Source organism: Ursus arctos, unplaced genomic scaffold (genome assembly GCF_023065955.2).
Source record: "Ursus arctos isolate Adak ecotype North America unplaced genomic scaffold, UrsArc2.0 scaffold_22, whole genome shotgun sequence".
Lineage (NCBI taxonomy): Eukaryota > Metazoa > Chordata > Mammalia > Carnivora > Ursidae > Ursus > Ursus arctos.
In genome coordinates, this window is record NW_026622897.1 from 59,446,300 (window position 1) to 59,464,114 (window position 17,815).

At 45.4% G+C, this 17,815-nt stretch overlaps 1 protein-coding gene across 1 annotated transcript in view; it reads left to right on the forward strand.

Moving 5' to 3' along the window:
• DNHD1 (dynein heavy chain domain 1) overlaps nt 1-17,815 on the forward strand; it is a 79,691-nt gene that overhangs the window by 32,516 nt on the left and 29,360 nt on the right. Inside the window, 11 exon segments of the mRNA XM_026486188.4 lie at nt 234-499; nt 589-832; nt 8,007-8,164; nt 8,657-8,816; nt 8,819-9,148; nt 14,189-14,316; nt 14,423-14,615; nt 15,013-15,107; nt 15,592-15,799; nt 17,182-17,307; nt 17,620-17,717. Of these exon segments, the coding sequence (XP_026341973.3) occupies nt 234-499; nt 589-832; nt 8,007-8,164; nt 8,657-8,816; nt 8,819-9,148; nt 14,189-14,316; nt 14,423-14,615; nt 15,013-15,107; nt 15,592-15,799; nt 17,182-17,307; nt 17,620-17,717 (2,006 nt within the window).

The window sequence follows — 17,815 nt, forward strand, 5'->3', positions numbered from 1 at the left end:
TCTATAATAATTCCCTTACTGCTTATACTAACTAAATTCTGTTTTCTGAACCTGAACCCTAAATAATAAATTCCCTCGGTGGGTCTGTGTTTGCGATATGGATGTATGTGTGAACTCACTCAGGAGCGGGTGTGTGTGTGTGTGTGTGTAATACATACACTCAGCTAGTGAGAGAGGTTGTGTGGGGGCCCTGCAGGGCACTCAATGGACAATTACGGTATGTGCCCCACTAGAGGAAGAGGAAGAGCAAGATTCGAACGCGGAATTCGTGATGCCCAAGCTCCAGGGCCAGCCCAGCGATGCTGTGCACATCTTCTGTGGCCCGAATATAGGGTTGGTGTGGCCCTGGAAGTCTCACACGATTACCGAAGCCCTGGAGGTCCGTGGGTATCGGCTCCGGGGCCAGTACTTGCCCCCCAATTACAAGCAGCTGCAAGAGGACCTGGATAACAATCCTCAGATCCAGCAGGCACTGACTACGCAACAGGCCTTGCTGGAGGTGAGAACAGAGGTTTAATTGGGGGGTGATGCTCACTAATTCCCATCATAACTACGCACCTGTGCCCTAAGCACCTTGTCTGTGCCTAGGGCATGCTGTGGGAGGTGAAGGAATTCTGCAGGGAACATCACTGGGTGACAGGCATTCATCAGTTCCTGCAAGCCTGTGGGCCTCAGAAGCTGGAGTCCATGAGAGGTTGTCCTATCAAGAACTACGTGATGCTGGTGAGCTGCCTGAACATTTGGCAGACCCGTGTCTCCAATATACCTAACAAGTTGGTCACAAAAGGCAGGTTAATGCTGCTGAGCTGCCGTCACATACAGTCAGAGATGGGTGAGTGCTGCTTATCCTCTTTCCTTCTTCCTTATCTTATCCTCATTGCCCTCCTTGGGCCTGGATTGTCCTCCAAGGACTTTTGGTGAAGGCCCCTCATTGGACCTGTAGAGCCTCCCAAAGGTCCAGGTGCCAGGACCTTCCCTTTGCAATTAAAGGTGTGATCATTACAGAGGATAACCTCTCTGTCTGTTTTGGCTCTCCTCATTCCCTGTACTCCTTAGGAGTCACGTTTCTGTCACCTGACACTTTATATTTTCCTGACATGGAAGTAGGTCAAACCATATGTGACTGGAAAAAATCTTAACCTACTCCTTAGGCTAGTGAGCTCAGTTTCTTAGCAGATATTCTCAGGAATCAAGAGTGCCCCTTCCCACATGCAGCAGAGTCAAAACTGACACTATAATTTGTATGTATAAAAAATTATTCTCTTTAACTGTTACAGTCTTGCTTTATAGTCGTAACTTCTGCAGATGGTGAAAGAATGTATTCCAAGTGAAAGTGAAAGTACTTTTCATTTAAAGCAGCACTTAGGGTCTAATTCAGGCTGTTTTGGGTATTCGGTCAATTTAAAATTCATTCTACAGTTCTGGGTTGTTCTTTTTTTCTCAAGTGCCCTCTGCTCCTCTTCCTCTGCAAGGTGGCATCTGGCATTGGAGACGGCTGCTGGGCTGTGTGCTCTTCTTTGCTGGCTTCTGTCAACCCTCCCCAAGGTGTAATACATCCCCGTCTGGTCTCTGCCCTCCTTCTAGCATTGCTGCTTCTGGTGCAGCTGTGGCCTGAGCTGGTGTAACTATGTGTGTTCTCTTGGCTAGTAGGAGCCTAGAGTGTCTACCTTTGCTGACTTGGCCCTGCACTGGCTCCTGCTGGCTTTGCAGGTCCTTGGGATTTTAGTGAACCCTTCATCTTCAGCTGGTTAGCCCCATAGCTTCTGCTTCAGGGTCCCTTACCCCTCTACATAGGAACCCATCCAGGCCCACTCATTATTAACTCTCTATTATCTTCTGTATCCCCTGCCCTTTGGGATTTGTGGGCGACTCGAGAGCATTGTATTTGGCCCTCTTTTTGCCACAATGCATCACACTGATTTCTACCCTGACATGACTATCTCATGTTAGCACATGGGCACTCTGCAATGGTATCTTCCCAAAGTTCCACATAGAATGTGGAGCTCAAGCCCACTCTGTCATCTGTTTCCTCTTCAACCCATCTGGGTTTCCGTCTTGTCTTGGTTTCCCTCTTGTCCCCCTACTAGGCCATGGCCCATCTGTTGTTCTTCCTGGGTCTCTGAGAAATCCTGTTTAAGACCTCATTTTGTTCCTCTGGTTTTTTTCCTCCCTTCCACTAGGAAGGATGTCTCATGCTATTGTTTACTAGCTAAAGTGTCTCTGCACAGAAGCTGGTCTTAGGAAGTTTCACAGTGGGGTAGATTGGGAAGCCATTGATTTGTTCTTCTAGGAAACAGGAGGTGGTTCTGTTTTCTCACCTAGCTCCCAATAACCAAGAGTGTCTGCTTCCTGCAAAAAGTAGATAATGTCAGACCCATAGCCTGCAGGCCTGCTTTCTTAATGAAGGCGGGGGCCCCGAAAGAGCTTGCTTGAAAATGCTTGCCTGCCTTGCCCTTGTCTTTGCTCTTCAACAGATGAAAACACATGCTTAATTATGCATCTTTTGGGCCACAAAAATTCCCCAGTGTTCCCTCCCTCCACCCCACCTAAATGTACAGGGGGTTCAGGCTGGCATGGCAGGAACAGGGGGGGCCTGTGGCTGGCCTGCTTTGTTTCTGGCCCTGTTTTGGGCAGGCTCCAGTGTTGTTCAGGAAGTCTCTGTTCTTTCTAGGTTGTTAGAATCTTGGTCCTTAGTCCAAGATCAACTGGCCTCTCCAAGAAGAACAGATGGAGAGAGAAAAACATGGGGTTCAGAATCCTGGGTCTGCTTTTCACTGGTTTGCGTGACCTCAGATCACTTAACTCCATTCAGTTCATCTGTTTGTCACATGGACATAATAATGCAATCACTCACAGGTTTATGACAAGGAAGAGTAACTGAGATGTTATTTGCAGTGTTTCTAGCATTGAGACGGGCATGCAGTAGGTCCTTAATTTGTTTACTTAAGCTCATCCCCTACTGTCTACCCTTATTCTTCTTGTGATCTAGTTTTGTCTAGTTTGTTCCTCTTCTGCCTGGGCTCCCTTGACCCGTGAATGACATAATTATTCACTCTTGTGAGTTAAGTTAGTGTCCATCCTTTATCCTTCCCTCTGCCTAACTCCACCACATCCAGCCTGTCACCAAATCCCTTCCATTCTTCTGCCTCCTAAATATCTCTCAAACCTGTTTTCCCACCCATCTCCAGTCTCTAACCCCCAGCCGCCCTGGTACTTTCAGTCTATCGCTGATTTATACCACACGATGTCGCTGTTGAGCTCCTCTCCGCCATCACCTGCTGGCCGCTGGAGCTCTAAAAAGCAGCGCGATTGCAACAGCCTGGCTACTGTGATGGGCCACAGGGGTAGCTTGGGAAAGGATGCGCCCTCTTCTTTGTGTTCTCTTCAACCTCAGGTGCCCCTCCAGGCGCTCCCTCTCTCTCGGTTTTCTCAGTCTCAGTTCTTGGTATCGAATCCTGTTGGTTACTTCCTTCAAGGTTCCAGAAGGGTCGTACCCAGTATGTTTCAATGTCTGTCCCTGGAACTCACTGTCTCACCTTCCAGTTGCAGAGATGCTCATAGAGGATAAGTCCGTTTATTTTTCACCCCTCAAAACATAGAACAGAGTGGAGCTAGGCTGCCTGAGTTTGAATTGCTCTGCCACTGTGTGTGTTTTTTTTAAGTTTTTATTTAAATTCCAGTCAGTGAACATACAGTAAAATACTAATTTCAGGTGTACAATATAGTGATTCAACACTTCCATACAACACCCTGTACTCATCACAGCAAGTGCCTTCCTTAGTCCCCATCACCTGTTTCACCCATCTCCCCACCCACCTCCCCTCTGGTGACCATCAGTTTGTTCTCTACAGTCTGTTGAAAGTCTGTTTTTTGGTTTGCCTCTCTCTCTCTCTCTCTCTCTTTTTTCCCCTTTGCTCATTTGTTTTGTTTCTTAAATTCTACATATGAGTGAAAGCATATGGTATTTGTCTTTCTCAGACTGATTTGTTTTGCTTAGCATAATACTCTCTAGCTCCATCCATGTTGTTGCGAATGACAAGCTTTTGTTCTTTTTATGGCTGAATAATATTCCGTTGTGTTTATATACCACATGTTCTTTATCCGTTCATCAGTCAGTGGATACCTGGGCTGTCTCCATAATTTGGCTATTGTACATAATGCTGCTATAAACATCTGGGTGCATGTATGCCTTTGAATTAGTATTTTTGTATTCTATGGGTAAATACACAGAAGTGCAATTGCTACATCATAGGGTAGTTCTATTTTTAAATTTTGAGGAATCTCTATACTGTTTTCCAGAGTGGCTGTACCAGTCTGCATTCCCACCAACAATGCAAGAGGGTTCCTCTTTCTCCACATCCTTGCCAAGACTTGTTGTTTCTTGGGCACCTGGGTGGGTCAGTCTGCCTTCTGCTCAGATCGTGGTGCTGGGGTCCTGGGATGGAGACCCACGTCAGGCTCCCTGCTCAGTGGAGAGTTGATCTCTCTCTCTCTCTCACTCTCTCTCAAATAAATAAATAACATCTTTTAAAAAAAAGAAATTTAGAAAAAAAAAGACTTGTTTCTTGTGTTGTTAATTTTAGCCATTCTAACAGGTGTGAGGTGATAACTTATCGTAGTTTCGATTTGCATTTCCCTGAGGATGAGTGATGTTGAGCATCTTTTCATGTGTCTGTTGGCCATCTGTCTGTATGTCTTATTTGGAAAAATGTCTATTCATGTCTGCTGTCCATTTCTTAATTGGATTATTCATTTTTGGAGTGTTGAGTTTTGTAAGTTCTTTATAGATTTTGGATCCTAGCCCCTTTATCAGATATATATCACTTGCAAATATTTTCTTCCATTCTGTAGGTTGCCATTTGTTTCCTTGGCTGTGCAGGAGCTTTTTATTTTGATGAAGTCCCAGTAGTTCATCTTTGCTTTTCTTTCTCTTGCCTCGGGAGACATGTCTAGAAAGAAGTTGCTATGGCCAATGTCAAAGAGGTTACTGCCTGTGTTCTCTTCTAGGATTTTTATGGTTTCAGTTCTCACATTTAGGTCTTTAATCCATTTTGAGTTTATTTTTGTGTGTGGTGTAAGAAAGTGTTCCAGTTTCATTCTTTTGCGTGTAGCTGCCCGGTTTTCCCAACACCACTTATTGAAGAGACAGTCTTTTTCCCACTGGATATTCTTTTCTGCCTTGTTGAAGATTAACTGACCATGTAATTGTGAGTTTGTATCTATTTTTGTGCCAGTACCATACTGTCTTTATCACTACAGCTTTGTAATATAACTTGAAGTCTGGAATTATGATGTCTCCAGCTTTTCATTTCTTTTTCAAGATTGCTTTGGCTGTTCAGGGCCTTTTGTGGTTCCATAAATTTTAGGATTGTTTATTTTATTTTAACTCTGTGAAAAATGCTACTGGTATTTTGGTAGGGATTGCATTAAATGTGTAGATTGCTTTGGGTAGTATAGATATTTTAACAATATTTGTTTTTCCAATCCATGAGCATGGAATGTCTTTCCATTTCTTTGTGTCCTTTTCAATTTCTTTCATCAGTGTTTTATAGTTTTCAGAGTACACGTCTTTCACGTCTTAGGTTAAATCTATTCCTAGGTGTCTTTTTGTTTTTGGTGTAGTTGTAAATGGGATTCATTCCTTAATTTCTCTTTCTGCTGTTTCATTATTGGTGTAGAGAAATGCCACAGATTTCTGCATGTTTCTTTTGTATCCTGTAACTTTACTGAATTTTTTTTTATCAGTTCCAGCAGTTTTTTGTTGGTCTTTCATATTTTCTTTATATAGTATCATGTCATCTACAAATAATGAACGCTTTACTTACTCCTTGCTGATCTGGATGCCTTTTATTCCTTTTTGTTGTCTGATTGCTGTGGCTAGGACTTCCAGTACTATCTTTTTTTTTTTTTTAAGATTTTATGTATTTATTTGAGAGAGACAGCAAAGGAGGGAGAGGGGGAGGGGCAGAGGGAGAAGCAGACTCCCCATTGAGTGGAGAGCCCAATGCGGGGCTCGATCCCAGCATGCTGGGACCATGACCTGAGCTGGAGGCAGACATGTAACCGACTGAGCAACCCAGGCGCCCCTCACCAAAAAATGGTGAGAGTGGACATCCCTGTCTTGTTCCTGACTGTAGTGGAAAGCTCTCAGTTTTTCCCCATTTAGGATAATACTAGTTGTGGGTTTTTCATATATGACCCTTATTATGTTGAAGTATGTTCCCTCTAAACCTACTTTGTTGAGGGTTTTTATCATGAATGGATATTGTACTTTGTCAAATGCTTTTTCTGCATCTACTGAAAAATCATGATTCTTATCGTTTCTTTTATTAATGTGATGTATCACATTGATTGATTTGCAAATATTGAACCATCCTTGCAACCAGGAATAAATTCCAGTTGATCATGGTGAATGATTATTTTAATGTATTGTTGGATTCAGTCTACTAGTATTTTATGGAGAATTTTTGCATCTGTGTTCATCAGGGATATTAGCCTGAAGTTTTCTTTTTTAGTGGTGTCTGTATCTGGCTTTGGTGTCAGGGTAATGCTGGCTGCAAGGAATGAATGTAGTTTTCCTTCCTTTTCTATTTTTTGGAATACTTTGAGAAGAATAGGTATTAACTGTTCTTTAAATATTTGGTAGAATTTGCCTGTGAAGCCATCTGGTCCTGGACTTTTGTTGCCATTGTGTGATGTTGATAATGTTGTTGAACCCCTCTGAGGCTCAGTTTGCTTATCTGTTAAACAGGGACAATAATATTATCTAGCTCAAAGGGTTTTTGTGAGGATTAAAAAGGTTAATACAGGCAAAGTAGTTGATACTGTATATGGCATGTAGTAAGCAAGCATTCTATGCTGTATTTTGTGGTATACTGCATTTCATATTTTTTCTTTTTCTTTTTCTGTTTCTTTTCCTTTCTTTCTTTCCTTTCCTTTCTTTCCTTTTTTTTTTTTTTTTTTTTTGTAAGTAGGCTCCATGCCCAGTGTGGAGCCCAGTGTGGGGCTTGAAATCATGACCCTGAGATCAAGACCTGAGCTGAGATCAAGAATCAGACACTTAACTGACTGAGCCACCCAGGTGCCCCTGCATATCATGTTTCTATATTGTATTTTGTTCTCCTGTGCAGATTTTAGCATCTCTGAACTTAAGAGGTGTATTATAATTGATGGCATGTCAGAGTTTTGATGGCATCAATTTTTTCTTTTTGTGTGGTATATAAAATAGTGGTGTTTCTTATAATCAGTGGTATCTTGGAGGTGTCAGTGATTTGGTGAGGCCTCATACTGGTGTCATTCCTGCCCCTGGAAACAGTGGAGTTGTTCATATCACCGAAGGCAGCCTCTAAGATTACCTTCTAGCCCCATATCCACCTGACAGCTTTTTTCTTTTAATCCTTAAAAACAAAGGGCAGATGACACATTCTTCTTGGTAGCTCTTCTACTAGAGCAAAGCCGCTAAGGCTTTCCAAACAGAAGACTTTCATTCCAGTTGGGCATTCTGCTGTTCACGAACACGCCATTCCCGTGCCTTTGCACGTGCTGTTTCATCTGCTTGGCGTGGCTTTGCTCTTTGGAGCATTAGCTACTTGACACACGTTCAGCTCCAGTGTTCCCTCCCAGAGGAGGCCTTGCCCAGCTCCTCAGGCCTCCTCTCCTTTCTCTGTGTCAGGCTGAGGGCTCCTGGGCACTAGCAGAGCATATATCACACTGGTTTGTGATTGTCCATGTATTTGGCTCTCTCTGCCACCGGATTGTAAACTTCTGAGGGTGGGACACTTTCTGTCTCACCCACTCACTCTGGTCTCCTGGTGCCCAGCACAAGAGTAGCTGTGGATAGCTGTGGATAGTACCAGTGAATAGCAGCTGACGGGACACTGGGCAGGAGTCCAGTAAGTGTTCACTGAGTGAGGGAATGAATTCGTGGTCTGGCTTCCCCACAGCACTTCCCCAGCACCCCTTCTCTTTCATATACCCCCTAATACCTCACCCTCTCCTGTCTTCAGAATCCAAGCTGGATAGCATCAGGAAGGACATTCTTACACATGTGCAGAATGAGTGCTGGACCCGCAGTCAGCAACTAATAGCAGAGCTCACGGATTTCACGGAGGTCTTCCAAACCATCAACTCAGACATTCACACCATTGCACGGTGCTCCCAGAAGGTAGGCTCTTTCATCTTTCCTTCCTAGCTTATCCGGGGGCCCATCTTCCTCACATACTCTGCACACTCTTCTTCAGGTCTCTGGTGAGCACCCAGTGGGCCTGATGCTTTTAAACTATGCTCACGTATGTGATCTGCCCTTACCAGCTCTCACCCTGTTCTCATGGCCCTCAGTTTCTTCGTGTCAGGGAGAGGCCATGGCGTGATGAGAGCCGTGGTCCTGCTTTCAGAGATAGTGCTGCTCTCTGTGACAGTCACCTAGGGATCTGTTGTCCTGTCAACAGGGTCATGATTGGGTGGGGGAGGAGCTGTGCTATCTTCACAGACATCTGGGTCGGATGGGATCTGATCCCACAGTGCCCCTGACCCCAGTTGGGTAAAAGGTGGCTGCTGGGGTCTGGAGCCTCTAGAAGGTGGGAACACCCCTCAGGGATGAGCCCAAACTGGTGCACAGGGTTGTGGGGGTGCTGGTCTCATGCTGTGGCCTCTGCAGTTGAACGAGGCCAATGAGCAGTACAACACGCTGGAGGAGCGAATGGAATACATACGGTCCCTCCACGAACTCATCCGGAACCACTTCAGCCTCTTTAGTGCTGAGAACGAGGCACTGGACATCTCGGTGAGAAGGCAATTCCAGAAGTCACCCATGCCTTCCAGCCCCCTCCCCCACACCCACTTCTGCTTGACTGAGCCCTGCTTGCCCCACAGCTCCTGGATGTGTGGGAGGCATTTCAATTTGAGAAAAGCCAGGCCTCAGAGTTCCTGCTCAGCAAGCGACATGCCATCGTGCCCAAGCTGCAGCAGCTGATAGCCGCAGCCTTGGTGGAGCTGGAAGGCCTGATTGACAAGGCCCTATCTGGCCCCTTCATGGACCCTGCGCAAGAGCAGAGGAGCACCGAGCGCCAGCTCATCTCCCTGGAGCGTCAGTTCCAGAACACAGCCAGCCACCTCAGGGAGCTGCACCATGCCTATGCCACCTTCACTGGTACTAAGGGTCCCTGCCCCCCCCCCCCCCGCCCCATCCTGTGATAGACCCTCCGACTGAGATAAGGGTCCTGTGTCCTGAGTGTCCCTAAGCAAGTCTCGGGAATCACATAGCTTTCTTTTAGTCTCTTTTATAAATGAAAATCGCAGGATAAAATCTTCTTACGTTGGCTATGTCAAGGGTTGTGCTTAGGGTGGGGAGACGGGGGCTCACAGTCTGGTAGGGAAGGCAGATAGGTGAATGTTCCATTAGAATGTGATGGGGTTAGAGGGCTGAAAGCCTGTGCAGGAGAAATGTAAAGGTGCCCTCCTTGTAGTTCTTAGCCTATTCAACCCAGTTCCAGGCTGCGGGGCCTAGATAAAAATAGGTCTTGATAAGCCATAGCCACTGCTTCCAGCCAATGTGGTGTAGAGGGGCAGCTGCTGCAGGTCTCCCCGACCCATAGGCTGAGACCCACAGAACTACTGATCTCAGCCCTCTGTACAGTGGTGCAGCTAGGCTGGTTCCCTTCTGCACATAAAGAACTTTGGGGGCTCAAGTTTCTTTTCTTAGGTGCAGTTACTTCTATTGGTTACTTTTACCCCCTGGAAGGTCACATTGCTTCTGAGTTGCCTCTTGGCCAACAACTAACGATTACCAACTCTGCCTGCGAGCATCCCCAGTCTGCCTGCGGGCATCCCCAGTCCCAGGGCCATTGGGCCAGATGTAAGGTGGAGGACACCCTGGACCTTCCTCAAGCAAGGAACTTTTTCTTTGGCCAAGTATGGAGAGACCCTTGTCCCATACTCTAACTGACATAGACCACAGAGCTTGAACTTTCCTCTAGGGTTTGGGGATGTTTGTGGAAAAACAGAGTGGAGACTCAGGCCTTGTGATGCTAAGCTTAGGAAACCCCACAGCACTGCTTTTAGCTCCTTCTTCCATCCTTGCTCTTCACCAGACTCCCAGTGTTTGTTAAAAGAATCCAGGATCTTAGAGCTAGATTATTACTACTACTCTTTATATTTCATTACGTATCTTTTATTCTACTCAATACTTTTGACATTTGCTTGGTTTTATAACCAAGTTAACAACTATTTTGACATCTAAGGTTTACTGGTTTTGTTTACCCACTACCATTTCTTTTAGTTGAAGTACAGTCGACAACCAGTGTTACAGTAGTTTCAGGTGTATAACATAGTGGTTCGACACATGATTCTGTACATTATGCTGTGTTGACCACAGTGTAGCTCCCGTCTGTCCCCATACACACAATGCTGTTACAGTACTGTTGACTATATCCCTATGCCGTCTCTTTCATCCCCGTGACTTCTTCATTCCAAATGAGAGCTGTATCTCCCCCTCCCCTTCACCCGTTGTGCCCAACCCCCCACTTCCTCCCCTCCAGCAACCCTCAGTCTGTATGGGTCTGTTTCTGCTTGTTGTTTGTTTATTCATTGTTGTTGTTGTTGTTGTTTTTTAGATTCCTTATATAAGTGAGATCATACGGTATTTGTCTTTCTCTGTCTGACTTATTTCACTTAGCATAATACCCTCTAGGGTCCATCTGTGTTATCACACTACCATTTTTAGAAATACCACATCTCTTCATTATTTTCATTCTTTCCTTAAATGGCTGTAATATTTCTTTGAGTATTTATTTTTCAAAGAAGGGAGTTAGAGATGTTAAAATTTCTAAGCTCTCTATGCCTAGAATGACTTTATAATGTCTTTACATCACAGTTGGGCTAAATACTGAATTCTGAAGTCACAAAGTTTTTTTCTCCAAACTTAGGCTATTGCATCATTGCCTTCTGATAGTTGGCATTGTGGGCAAATTTGGTACCAATCTAAGTTTTTTTCCTGGATAGGTAATCTGTTTATCAGTTATTTGATAATGGCTCTTATTATATTTGCTCAGGCCTCCTTTCAGAATTCATACTTATATATTGGATTTTCTGGATCTCTTCTCCATTTCTTTTATCTTCATCATCAGTCATTTCTTTATTCTGAATTCTGGAGAAATATCATGAGCTTGTCTTATAAACTTCCACTCTCTGTAATTTCCATTGCATTTGAAAATGGGCACACATATTATATATGTATGCATGTTTACATGCACATGTGTATGTACATAAGTGTATGTATATGTGTATGTAAACCTGAGTAGACCTTGGTTGGTAAGATCATTCCCTACCAGGGCTCCACAGAGAGTGGATGATTCCATTCCAGGGCTATCACAGGGTAGGTACAAGATGAGCCTAGAATATTTTTTTTAATCCAGAAAGTAAGAGAATAATAAATTCCTTTAATAAGTGATGGGAGCATGTCACAAGGACACAGAAGGGACGCCATTGGCCAAATCTGGGACAATTTGAGCACCAAAGTACAAAGTAAACTATTGGAAAAATAGGAATGAATTATCCACACTAATAATAAATAGGTAAATAAATCAATGAGAGAGAAATGAGGACTTGGCACTTACAGTAGAATGCCATGAGTCAAGTAGAGAAAATCTGGAGGGAAAAATCATCATTTTGCAAACATTCTGATAAATATTGGATCAGGTAATGATCATCAGTGGATATCAACTAGAACATTTGCACAGTCTTAGAAATTCTCCTACAGAGACTACTTATTAGTTGCAAGGGAGGGGAAAAAAAAAACTTAGCAATTATTTAGTGGAGAAATTGGGCAACACTTGGACCAGGCAATCAAAGATTAACATCACCAGTGAGGGACAGATGGACATGATGTGCCTCCAGACATGGTACCCAGAGGACACAATACCTGTTTAGTAGTCCAGCTGAGAATGAATAACTTCAGTCATGAAAATCATACAAACACAACATGAACTTTCTATTAACAAAAAAGGGAGAAGGGGTCAATATATTTCAAAAATGTCTGTTAGAAAAGAGAAAGGCTGTGAGGAATGTTCTAGATTAAAAGAAATTAAAGAGACATGACAAGTAAATGTGGTACTTGATCCTGGACTGGATGCTGTGCTTGAGGCGGAAAATGCTATATAGGACCTTATTAGGTCAACTGACAACATTGGAACACAGACTGTAGATTAAAGAATTATATCAACGTAATATATGAAGTTGATCACTGTACTATAGTTATATAAGAGAATATCCCTGTTCTTAGGAAATACACATTTGAGTTTGGGGATAATAGGGCCATGAAATATGTAACTTACCCTTAAATAGTTCAGGAAAGAATTATGTGTTTGTGTATTCATATGCCCATATACACACAGAGCATGTAAACACAAATGCTAAAGAAAACGGGTAAAATGTTAACAAAAGGTGAATCTCAAGAAATGGTATATAGATATTGGGTAGCTCAGTTGGTAAGTGTCCAACTCTTGATCTTGGCTTGGGTCGTGATCTCAAGGTTGTTGAGATTGGGCCCCTCATTGGCCTCCGCACTCAGCGTGGAGTCCGCTTAAGATTCTCTCCCTCTCCCGCTCCCCCTCCCCATCTCCGCTTGCGTGCATGCTCTCTCTCAAAAAAAAAAAAAAAAGTGAAGTCACTTCCAAATAAAGTTTTAAAATGCAGTGGAATTTACTGAGTAGATAGCACAGCAAATGTGTGTCAGAGGATATTTGCTGTTATTCGTCAGGTTTGTCTTTCTCTTCTCATATGTTTAGAGATAATAACGCCGGTTCTTTCTTACAGAGGAAGTTCCTCATTTGTCCAATGTTTGGTGTTGAAACAACTGCTACCAAAGATTATATGAGTCTGTAGCCAGATCTTTTGAGTTCAGACAAAGAAAGATTGGAAAAGTTTAAATTTGCTATCATTTTGTTTTTGTTTTTGTTTTTGTTTTTGTTTTTGTTTTGGGTCAGATGAGAGCTCTGATAGCCTGATAGTGATTCTAAGCCTTTCAATATTCTGATCTCCATGATGGATGATGCTTACACATGTAAGATGCATGATTCCCAGCATTTGGGCTTTATTTTATCACTTTTTCTTTCACTCAAGAAAATATACTGGAATTCAAATGAATGAGAATGATAATTTTACTGCAATATCCTTAAATCTGGTCTGATGTCTTTTAATTGCAAATATCAGTACTATAATAATAATTATTATTTTTGAAGATATCTTTATTTGAGAGAGAGAGAGCATGTGCACATGCATGCATGGGGGGAGGAGCTGGGGGAGAAAAACCCCAAGCAGATTCCCCACTGAGCGTGGAGCTGACGTGGGGCTCTGTCTCACTACCCGTGAGATCATGACCTGAGCCGAAACCAAGAGTTGGACACAGAACCAACTGAGCCACCCAGGCGCCCCCTCAGTACTATAATTATTATTAACTGTAAATTACTTTTGACACCTATCACACAACCAAATATAAATTGTCAAGAGCTAATGCAGCAGCTTATGAGATGAAGGGAGGGAATGATGACCGGAAGTACACAAAACAGGAAGCATTGCCGTTTACCCTTTACGGTCCTCTCTGTGGGGCAGATCTTTACCGTGTGCATCTTGCTGGATTTATCTGTCTAACAGATATCGGTGAGTGCCTATACTGTGCATGGGGCTTGCAGTATATTAATGGACAAATAACAAACTTCCTGCCCTCACAGGCCCAACATTGTAGCTGGGAGAGAAAGACAACAAATAATAAACATAAAATATAACCAAATTATGGAGTGTTTTAGAAAGTGAGAAGTGGCACAGAAAAAAAGAATAGAGCAGGTAAGAGGTGTCGGGAGTGGTAGAGAGGGTGGATAGCAGTTCGAAACAGCCTCCTGCAGAAGGACCTGAATTTGGTGAGGGAGTGAGGTATATGGTTCTCTGAGGGGAGAGTGTTCCAGAAGAATGAACTGCCAGTCAGAGGCCCTCAGCAGGAGGAGCGTGAGTGGTGCATGGACCCAACAGGCAAAACTGTCCCTTGAATGGTACCCACCTACACTGTACTAAACAATTTTGGCTATCCCACCCCTGGCACTTTCAGACCCTCGTTTCTGCCATTATGGGCTCTTGACCGACCATTCCCCACCAGGCTCCCCTGCCCCCAGCCCAGGCATCAAACTGCCCTATCCCACAGGGGACGACAGTCCTGTGCCCGTGCCAGTCTGCGGGACCCGTCCGATTGTGCAGCAGCAGCGCATCTGGCACCTGTACCGAGTCATCTCCGAGAACATCAGCGAGTGGAAGTGCATGGCTTTTGCCAAGGTGCTGATGCCCTCCCTCAGAGCTCCTGCCTGAGAGTGGAGAGTCTGCGGTGGGTGGGGAAGGTGGGGAAGGGTCTCTGGCTGACAGTGATCCTTTCTCGCTGCAGTTCAGCATGACTATGGCCCGGGAGAAGACAGACAGCTGGCTGACAGAGGCAGCCCGGATGAGTACAACCCTGGGGCTGCACAGCCCAGTCCTGCAGTGCTGCATGCGCGTGCTGGAGGAGTTCCGCAGCTACCTGCCACTACTAACCAAGCTGGGCAGCCTCCAGCTCCAGAACTTCCAAGCCCTTCTTCAGGGTGTGTTTTGGGTAGAGCGGGGGAAGGGAAGGGAACGAAAGGACTTGGGGATTAGAACAATGTTAACAACTCAGTTCCCTGCTTCTCCTGTAGGCAACACCTTTCCTCCCTGGGTTGCTCCCTGCCTTGTTTCCACAGGGACCGACATTTCTAACCTCCTGCACCATCATGTGGGTCCTCTCTGCTGACTTGGGCTAGAGTCAGGCTCGAGTCTTAGCTCTGGGCTCTGTGTTGTGCTCTGGAGCCTACGTTCTGAGTTCTTGGCTCTATGTTGTACTTTCAGATCTGCTGTCTGGGAGCTGGGCTGGGCTCAGGGTTGCCGATCTGAGGCTCTGGGATATGGGCCGGACTCTGCCATATACCAGGTGTTGCTCTGATTCGGCCCCTTTATCTCCAGCCTTAGGGCTAGGCAGTCTCTGCAACACGGAACTCCTAACACTGGGCCAGCTGCTCACTTGTCCGCTGCTGGATTTTGCAGATCGAATCAATCAGGTGGGGCCCTCCAGAGAGAAGGAGTTGGTCCAAACCCAGGACCTATTTGCTAAGCTGTAATAGATCCAGTTAAGTCCCAGCAACCCCTTGTGACAGGGGCCGTAGACACTGGCTTGTGGGTGGGAAGGTGGGAAGTTGAGTTTGCTGTCCTGCCTGGAGGGTGTGGGGCTCCTATGGGTGGTTTCAGACTCTGACTGAGAGTATGCCCCACTCCCAAAGTTGTGGGCACACAGGATAGCAGATGCCCCTGTTCCAACATGAGCTGATTAAGGTACTGTCTTTAGCTGAAACCTTGCAAAAGAGTGGGTTTTAAGGCAGCAGCTTTAGGTCAAGGTATGCTGCTGATGGCCTATCTGAAGCCAAGTGGTCCTGCTCTCTATCTCGGACAATTCCACTCCCCTGAGCCCTGGGCCTTGAGTCCTAGCTTCAAGGCTATCCCCTGAGCCATCACCCAGTGCTGGTTCCTGAGACCCAGCTGTTCCAGATCTGGCAGTGTGAAAACGAACGAATCCATGCTCAAGAAACCCTACGGCGGCTGCAGCGGGTCTGGGAGGCGCGCCAGCTGCGACTGATCAACTTCATCCTGCATGTGCCGTATGAGCCCCCAGCCTTGGAGCGCTCCAAGAAGCAAGTGACCCGCAGTCCCCAGTGGGAGGTGGTGGGCAAGGATAGCGGCACCTTCATCCTTTCAGGTGAGACCCAGCCCTTGCGGCCCAGGGATAGCCTGCTGCCAGGGGCCATATTCGTCCACCATGTCCACCAGGACCTGTGGGATCTAGCTTCTCCAGCCAGGGCCCCATCCTTACTGGACAGCAGGAGACATCAGTCTGTTCTGAGAGAGTGTCTTTCAGGCAGCTTCTATTAAGTCTTACTCTTGGGAGCTCCCTCATCCCGCCCAATGCCTGCCTCTTCAGCAAAGATCCTTCCCTTTCTGGGTGTACTAAGAAATCCCTCACAGTCACGTCTCTCCATTTTCTAGTGCTCTTTCCTCTAGATTGCATCCTGGTGTCTGATCTTTTGCCCCATTCATTCACTCTTTTGTCATTCCTACATCAAACTTATCTGCTTTCTCTGAGCCAAACACAGGAGAAGTCCTGTCCCTCAGGAGCTCCCAGTCCAGTGAGAGAGGACAATAGAATAGAGATGAGTGCATGATGGAGGATCTGACCGAGGGCAGTAGCATCTTAGAAAGAGGACCAGCTTCAAAGGACCAGGGAGAGTCAGAGGAATCTTCCCTTCCCATAGACAAAGGCCCCATGCTGACTCCTGAAGGAGTAGGAGTTTGCCAAACTTACGGGGAGAGAAGGGCATGCCAGGCAGAGGGAAGAGCATACGTACAGGCACAGAGATGGTACAGTTAGGGAACTGCCAGTAGAAGAGAAACTCTCTTATCCAACCCACTTGAAACCCAACTGGCAAATTCAAAGGTAGTTAAATAGGAAGATCATAAAATATGATGTGTACATCATCATGTGGCTTAAGATTTTTATTTTAGCTTAAAACATATAAACATACATTTATTTACTAACCTTTCAGCCGGACAAGAGCTTTACTTTGATTTGCAGTCAGTTCCTCGCTGCCTTTCCTGCATTAATGCATTGTCTACCGTTTCCACTTTCAATTTCTGTAAAGTGGAGCAGTGACATGAAGACACTTGTGAAGTCGCTGGAGTCCAGAATTTTTCTAGATTTTTATTATAATTTCCCAATTTTTAAAAATTGACTGGCCTAAACCTAATTTAATATCATGTTTTTATCAACTCACCTTTACTGAAGGCTTTCCATAGTTTTCATAGAACCAGCAACTCTTTCCTCACCCATATTTCAGTGATTAACATAATATTAGATCAAATTCTGTAGTTAAGATTATAACTCACGTGAACAGGTTTGCAAACACTCTGACTCTAGGTGAGCATACTTTTCAACTAGTGGAAGAAAACACATTTGGGTCTTCTAGAGAATAGCTTGAGAACCGTGAGTTTCAGTGTAATTTGGGTAATAGTCATCCCTGCCCTTGCCCCATCTGACTGCCAGCTCAGCTCAGCTCAGCTCAGCTGGAACCCACTCTTCCCTAGATTACAGCAGCCTGCAGGATTCCATCCAGGAAAGTCTTCAGGTGTTGTTCAAGATCCTGGCCATCCAGAAGTCAGGAGACTTAAACAAAGTAGCTTTGGAGTGGGTGGCCATCATGCATAGCCTGAGTGAGTGCAGGCCTCTAGCTGGCCGAACGTGTGGGACCTGAGGCGGGATGGCCTGGAGGGACGCGGTAGGAGGTGGAGGTTGGGTGGGGGGGAGATCAGGACAGAGTGAGGACCCCCTTCAGAGCCACTTCTTGGGCTGAGGTGACCAGGTGAAAGTTTATTCATGGCAGAAGTTTGCTGTCTTCCAAGCAAGGTGCCTGGGTCCTGCTGAGTATTTTGGGGTGGGGGCCTGAGAGGTCAGGACCAGCTGGACCCCCTTGCAGAAGCTAAAACCCTAGTCTCCCTCCAGTGTTCCTCTGGCTGCTCACACAGGTGCCCTGTTGGACGTGTGGGTGACTTTCCAGCAGCAGTGGATTTTTCTGAATAAAGTTCTGCACGAGATGAAGATCAAGTTTCCTAGTCCTGACCTGGTAGGGAAGAAGGGTGAGGCAGGTGGACAAGGGCTACAGCGTCGCGGGGCTCAGGCGGGGAGGGAGAGCCGCCCTCACTTTTGCCCCCTCTCTCACCA